Genomic DNA, 7554 nt, shown 5'->3' with positions numbered 1-7554 from the left:
TTGGCCCACTCATATATACTTGGACAATGCGCTTTGAATCAAAACATTCTTATTTTAAAAGGTGCATTAGGGCAAGTAAGAACTTCATAAATGTAACCAAGTCTCTGGCTGAACGGCACCAGTTGCTTCAGGCTTATCAGTCTTGTGGTACCTTGTTTCGTTCCCAGGTTCATGTCTCAGACTCAACACGGTTCTACCCAGAGCTCTATGACCAGAACATAAAGACAGTGGTTGGAGAATTTGATTTGAACTCAAGTAACTCAGTTGTCACAGAGAGTGTGCAGGTTAAAGGCACTACATATGCAAATGGAATGCTGGTCTTACTGAGCTACGCAAAAGGACTACTGCAGTTAGGACAAATAGCAAGCATTTTTGTAAAAAATGAAACTACTGTCCTACTTTTGCTTCGAGGGAAAACTGCCAGCTGGATACCTGAGCTTGGACTCTATGAACTTGATGAAAATGCTTCTGACCTGTTCAGTTGCCATGATTTGAACAAACTTGATGATTATCATCCACTTTATTCTTACCAGAGAGGTACTCGGTGGCTCATTCCTCTTAAACACACACCAACATGGAACTTGTGAAGAACTATGTCAAGAAAGCAATGCCATCGCTCAGTAGCGATCAGATGGATACACTCATGGCTAAACTGGAGGAATTAGGAGTTCTCTCTGTAGATGACCTGAGCCTTGTGGACCTGGAGGACATTAAAGACACTCTGCCATTCATTCAGTGCAAAAGATTCGTCAGAGCTGTCAAAGCATTGGAAGCAGGTGAGTTTTTGCCCCTCTGTTTTAATGCAAGTTTTCTGAAACTACAAAGGTTTATTCCAAAAATGCAAAAAAAAAGTTGCCATCAGCTGTACATGGCAATAATTACTCTATAATTGGTTTTCATAATTAGGTCCATTTGTATTCCTGGTTGACCCAAACTGGACATTGAAGATCAATGTATTAATTGATTTGCAACAATTGTGATGTGTTTAATTTATGGAGATGTTTGTCATGTCATCCATAGATTCACAAACTCCACCGCAGTTCACCCGGCCTGGCCCCTCATCAACACCTGAACCACAGAGGTTTCAGCTGCCCTCAACACCACCTGAGACAGCCGACTCCCCATCCCAAGACACATATTCTGTACCATGGCACAAATTTCCCTCAAAAGTCATGGATGAGTTACGTAAAAAAAAGTACATAATGGGGAAAGACAGACGAGAGATGGTTCGGATCGTCGCTGAAGATTACCTCCATAAACACCCAGGAAGACCTGGTAGACAAAAGCTGAGGGAACTCGTCAGTATGACTGTAGGACAATATCCTGCCTCCTTCAAGCTGACAGAGCCGTTTGGAAACAAACCTTTTGCAAAAGATGGTTCTGAAACTCTCTTTCGTCAGCTGGAACACAGAATTAAAAATATGAAGAGGCCACAAAGCTCACTGAAGAGGCAAGCAGGGGGTGAAAATTCAACAAAGAAAAGGCCCAGGAATTCAGATCTGTATGGATGTGTGGCGTGGGATCCAATCATTGAGGGGGCCGTGTGTAGAGAAGACCTGCTGTCTAAACGAGATGAGTTGAAACGTGCCTTTCAAACCCAGGATCTTCAGGTGGGTCTGCAATCATCCATTACAGATACAGAAAGCTTTATTAATCCTCGAAGGGCAATTCGGTCCCTACAGTCCACCATCTAGACATACAACCATTCACACAGCAATAGTATATAGCAGGAGTAATGCGATAAGGTCTGGGTCCAAGTACAATTTAGGACACATTGTGAAATTGTAGATCGTCTGTACATCACTATGCCCATAGTCAATTGAAATTGATACCCTGTTTTATTATTTTAATTGGTTAGTTTGACTAACTGTTCGACTGTATGTCTAACTGCCTCATACAGTGGGGCAAAAAAGTATTTAGTCAGCGACCGATTGTGCAAGTTCCCCCACCTAAAATGATGACAGAGGTCAGTAATTTGTACCAGAGGTACACTTCAACTGTGAGAGACAGAATGTGAAAAAAAAATCCATGAATTCACATGGTAGGATTTGTAAAGAATTTATTCGTAGATTAGGGTGGAAAATAAGTATTTGGTCACCTCAAACAAGGAAAATCTCTGGCTCTCACAGACCTGTAACATCTTCTGTAAGAAGCTTTTCTGTCCCCCACTCGTTACCTGTATGAATGGCACCTGTTTGAACTCATCATCTGTATAAAAGACACCTGTCCACAGCCTCAAACAGTCAGACTCCAAACTCCGCCATGGCCAAGACCAAAGAGCTTTCGAAGGACACCAGGAAAAGTATTGTAGACCTGCACCAGACTGGGAAGAGTGAATCTACAATAGGCAAGCAGCTTGGTGTGAAAAAATCAACTGTGGGAGCAATCATCAGAAAATGGAAGACATACAAGACCACTGATAATCTCCTTCGATCTGGGGCTCCACGCAAGATCTCATCCCGTGGGGTCAAAATGATGATGAGAACGGTGAGCAAAGATCCCAGAACCACACGGGGGGACCTGGTGAATGACCTGCAGAGAGCTGGGACCAAAGTAACAAAGGTCACCATCAGTAACACACTACAACGGCAGGGAATCAAATCCCGCAGTGCCAGACGTGTTCCGCTGCTGAAGCCAGTGCATGTCCAGGCCCGTCTGAAGTTTGCCAGAGAGCACATGGATGATACAGCAGAGGATTGGGAGAATGTCATGTGGTCAGATGAAACCAAAGTAGAACTTTTTGGTATAAACTCAACTCGTCGTGTTTGGAGGAAGAAGAATACTGAGTTGCATCCCAAGAACACCATACCTACTGTGAAGCATGGGGTTGGAAGCATCATGCTATGGGGCTGTTTTTCTGCCAAGGGGACAGGACGACTGATCCGTGTTAAGGACAGAATGAATGGGGCCATGTATCGTGAGATTTTGAGCCAAAACCTCCTTCCATCAGTGAGAACTTTGAAGATGAAACGAGGCTGGGTCTTCCAACATGACAATAATCCAAAACACACCGCCCGGGCAACAAAGGAGTGGCTCCGTAAGAAGCATTTGAAAGTCCTGGAGTGGCCTAGCCAGTCTCCAGACCTCAACCCCATAGAAAATCTGTGGCGGGAGTTGAAAGTCCGTGTTGCTCGGCGACAGCCCCAAAACATCACTGCTCTCGAGAAGATCTGCATGGAGGAATGGGCCAAAATACCAGCTACTGTGTGTGCAAACCTGGTAAAGACCTATAGTAAACGTTTGACCTCTGTTATTGCCAACAAAGGTTACGTTACAAAGTATTGAGTTGTATTTTTGTTATTGACCAAATACTTATTTTCCACCCTGATTTACGAATAAATTCTTTACAAATCCTACCATGTGGATTCATGGATTTTTTTTTCACATTCTGTCTCTCACAGTTGAAGTGTACCTCTGGTGCAAATTACTGACCTCTGTCATCATTTTAGGTGGGGGAACTTGCACAATCGGTCGCTGACTAAATACTTTTTTGCCCCACTGTATCTTTAGGAGTCATCTGTTCGAAAATTGATGACTGAAACATATCCCATTCAGCGTGAAATCCTCAACGATGATGATACCACTATTGCCGTTGTAAAGGACGAGTGGCCGTTCCTGTTTGAAGTTCCTCACCTGTTTGATCATGCATCTAAACTCCTTGGCTTCTCTGTACAAAACAAGCTGGCACAGGTGTGTTTTTATTGTTATTATTATGATTGTGCTGTGCTGCTCCATATGGAGAGAATTTTGTCTTTATTAATCAATCAAAAAAAGATTTGCAACCAAAAAGAGAGTTGAGACCAAAAAAGATAAACTGGCAACCAATCAAATAGAATAACTTGGATGAACAATCAAATGGAATAGATTTGAGACCAAAAATCAGGAAGTGACAACCAAAAAAGCAGGACATTTGAGATCAAAACAGAACAGGTTGCAAATGAAAATGAAATAATTCATTTTTATTTTTATTTTTTTCAAAATTCTCTCCATAGCTCCAAACGAAAATTAGTGTTAGTCTTATGTACTTGTACAAAATTAACACCTTGAACCTTGAACAGGAACTTTCCAAAAAAGAAAAGGGGATCAATGACTTCCTTGACTCCAAAGGGATGAAGACGGGCGAAGGTCCAATACAGCTCATCTGTGGCATTTCAAAATACTTCAAGGAAGACTCTTATAAACTCTTCCACAAAAAAGAGGTAGATGTTGTAGATTTTAAACTGTGTGCAAGATAATTATTTGCATCCAGTGGTGAACCAAGTAACCAACCACAGTAGGAAGTATAGATTCCCCTAATTGTGCTGCTGATATTCTCTATAAACTCTCTATCTATAAACTATTTACATTAATGTTTGTGCATAATGGCTACCTCTGTCTGATGAAGACACTAGCAGATAGTCAATTTGCCAGCAGGTTTGTGTGCACTGGAAACATTAATTCATGTATCATGTCTGTCACCAAAACAGATCTCTGCAGATCCTGAAGTCGAACTCCCAGTGACCCCATGCATCCTAATCAGAGGTTTGTAGTTAAATCTTTTTTTGTATCCCAGCAAGCTGTTGTTAGCTGTTGTTATAAGCTGTTGTTGTGTCATATTTATTAAAGAAATTTTTGCTTGCCTTAAAATATAGGATTTTTTTTTTTTGTAAATGGTACATGGTTTTTATCTGTGTTTAAGGTGACCAGCAATTCAAGATTGCTGTTGATGGGTTACTTGTCAATGACCACATCACCTCTCCCATTGTGGCCTTGAGCTACGTCTTCTCCATGTTTTATGTCTGCAACGTCCAATACCCACCGGAGATGGCTTTTACTCTCGAATTCATGCAAAGGTAAGCACTCATTGTTTGGAAATACTTTGTAAATGTGACTTTGCCGTGCCTTTCTGCACCTGACCTGCTTTTTGTCAATCTACACTAAACCCGTTTGTCTGAGATGTACAAGCTCAAAATGTGTCGCCACATGCTGTGAGCTTTTAGATCAGCTGTTATTGGTTTATGATCCCCCTGAATATGGATTTGTTCGGAGATTTTGTAGCTCCCTGTTGAAGACTATTGTTGGAATAAATGTGTCATATCTTTTTAAAGGGCAGGTAACATGCTTTTTGCTTTAAATAGTGTCCTAAGTCAATCAATAACAAAACAAACATAACATGATTCTAGTTGGGAAATGGAGCAAAACCATATTTTTCTCAGAATGGTTTGTTCACACAAAATTCGTTTGAGCTATCTCTTTAAAACCATTAGCACCTGAGACCAGGTTATGTCAGTGGTGGTCAAACCTTTTCATGTCAAAGACACACAAACTGAAATTTATTTGGCTGCAGACCCCAAACTCAAAATATGTTGTTTCAGGGACCCCCCCCGAAGGAAAGACTAAACATATTAATTTAAAAAATACTACATAGTGGATTCATGCCCAAATGTTAATACTTGTACTGATGTGTAACGTGCACTGAATGTCACAGTTTCTCCACTCCATGTTTGAATAACCCCCAGGACAGTCCGTGTTCAAATGTGCTGTTACACCTTTTGATAGGACAATGTCAACTGTGTTTTCTATCCCCTTCTGTGTTCTGTGCATTTATAATATCCCTGCATACACATTGAGGATGCATGCTGTCATGTGTTGGTGATAAGCAGACTTCTCGCCCTTGCAAACATTTCTGTATATGCGCAGTGTGAATGCATGTGTCTTGAAAAGACAAAGGAAGAGATAAGCTTAGCCACTGGCACCAGCACCACAACAACATTGGGTTCTAGACAGATGGTCAACTAGAATGATAGAGAGGTTCACACATAGGGGCATATTGAAGAAAACAAATGTAGAATTTTATTGAACTGCTCCACTCCTGTCAAGCCACACTACACGTGCAAACTTTGTCTGCATATCACTATTGTTTTGTTTTTTTTCCTCAGAGTTTTCTTTGGGGTCAATCCTGAGCGAGGCTCCAAGGCAGAGAAGAAGGGGAAGAAACGGCACTTCATTCCTCCACAGGTGTGCAAGCTGGTTTCTCAGCTGAAGGAATTTGAATGCAAGCAGAAGGAATCTGAATGGGCCATTTGAGCTGTTCTCAGAGCTCAGAAAATACCTTTTTGGACTGAATGTATGTACACACACACACACACACACACACAGGCAAATCCAAAAACATGGGGCTTGGGAGTAGAAATACAGATTTTTACAGTATTAGGTGAGTTCAGATGTTTTAACTAGATGCCCACAACACACATGCTGCAGTTTCAAATCCCCCATGTTAAGGGGGAGGGAAGGTGGGTGATATTTGTCATTCCAGTTAAGCTTTTCCTGTCATTGTGGAGTTGGAGGTGTAAGTTTTAAATTTTTTTTAGTTTTAAGTTGTTTTAAGAGTTTTAAAAATCTCTTTATGGCATGTTGCACAGTCATCCTTCTAAGGTCATGGTTGTTATTGCTGCACTGATGTTTTATAGAAAAGTTGTATAATGTAATACTTCTAATGTTCTATTTGTTTTTTGTAGAAAGGTCAGCCACTGGTTGCAGAGCTCTGCCTGTCGGTGTGATATGTGGAGTTGGAGGTGTAGGTTTCTGCATCCTCCTGGAGGGGGCTCCTCATTTTGCACTGACAGGTGAGACAGCAACTGCAATGCTGGCAGTTTTATTGTCTTATTTTGTCATTGTCTTTAACAAATCAATTTGTTATTAATGCCTGTCAGCCTGTGGATGCTAAAAAGTTGCTAGATTTGGCATCTCCCTGTTAAAGGACATGGCTGTATTTCTTTGAGAGAACAGCTGGTTTATGTATGTAAAATTTCTCTGAATGTGAAGGTGATGTTCTGAATGTTTTAATGGTTGTAATGTAAATATTGCAAATCATTCACCACAAAAAGTGAAATCACTTTAAAGCACTGGCAGCTGTTAAAGGAAATAAATAATTGCTGTGATTCTACATTTGTGCTTTATTGATGGTAAACGGTATAGAGAATGGTACAGAATTAAACATTTTAGGATGACTGAAGTGTCTGTAAATGGTATGGATTGAGTACTTAAATAATACGGAATATTCCATTTTAGGTTTGATGGAACTGTCCGTAAATGGTAAAGAAAAAGTCAGGTAAATCTACGGAAATATCTGTTATAGGGTTTACGGAATTGTCTGTGCAATAACGCCGAAATTTATGGAAAATACGGAATTTTCCATTTTAGGTTTGACGGAAATGTCCGTCAATGGTACAGAAAAACTCGGGTAAATCTACAGAAATATCCGTTTTAAGGTTTACGGAAGTGCCCGTACAATAACGGAAAAAGTGCTGGTAATTAATTACCAGCACTTTTTCCGTTTTATAACGGAATTTTTTTTAACAGTGTGGTTATTGTCATGGTACGTGTGGACTGTTGGGTATTTTCCTGTATGGCTCCTTTTGCTCCCATGTCTGCCCCTGAGGTGCCATTCATTTACCTGGACAGCTCACCTGAAACACCATGACAATTGTCAGAGGGTATTTATGACCAGCATCTCTGTCTTTTCACTGCTAGTTTGTCAACTTACCAATGTTGGTAACAGGTTCACTCTTCTTG

The 7554-nt window shown here is 40.8% G+C and overlaps 1 protein-coding gene across 2 annotated transcripts; it reads left to right on the top strand.

Annotated features, from left to right (window-relative positions):
* Window positions 1–574: 574 nt before the first annotated feature.
* Window positions 575–6732, top strand: LOC146559458 (uncharacterized). Of its 2 annotated transcripts, none has more exons than XM_085244701.1 (7): window positions 575–776; window positions 1021–1610; window positions 3511–3690; window positions 4059–4199; window positions 4467–4521; window positions 4679–4832; window positions 5919–6732. In XM_085244701.1, the coding sequence occupies exons 1-7, from the start codon at window positions 575–577 to the stop codon at window positions 6064–6066; spliced, it is 1470 nt and encodes a 489-aa protein (XP_085100827.1). In that variant the 3' UTR covers window positions 6067–6732. The 2 variants fall into 2 exon arrangements, with proteins under 2 accessions (XP_085100827.1, XP_085100828.1); XM_085244702.1 differs by lacking the exon at window positions 575–776 and having other exon boundaries at window positions 1173–1610; window positions 5919–5997; window positions 6498–6732.
* The last annotated feature ends 822 nt before the right edge of the window (window positions 6733–7554 follow it).

The sequence above is a fragment of the Mchenga conophoros genome, linkage group LG14 (genome assembly GCF_057382185.1).
Source record: "Mchenga conophoros isolate Kocher_MC1m ecotype Shallow Benthic linkage group LG14, M_conophoros_male_GT1.1, whole genome shotgun sequence".
Classification (NCBI taxonomy): domain Eukaryota; kingdom Metazoa; phylum Chordata; class Actinopteri; order Cichliformes; family Cichlidae; genus Mchenga; species Mchenga conophoros.
This window is presented reverse-complemented; position numbering and strand designations above follow the sequence as displayed.

Excerpts from the sequence above, each read along its gene's own strand:
- LOC146559458 (XM_085244701.1), top strand. The coding sequence starts at position 575 with ATGGAACTTGTGAAGAACTATGTCAAGAAAGCAATGCCATCGCTCAGT. Across the intron at positions 1,611-3,510 it reads TTCAAACCCAGGATCTTCAG|GAGTCATCTGTTCGAAAATT; the intron begins GTGGGTCTGCAA and ends CTGTATCTTTAG. Across the intron at positions 4,200-4,466 it reads AACTCTTCCACAAAAAAGAG|ATCTCTGCAGATCCTGAAGT; the intron begins GTAGATGTTGTA and ends TCACCAAAACAG.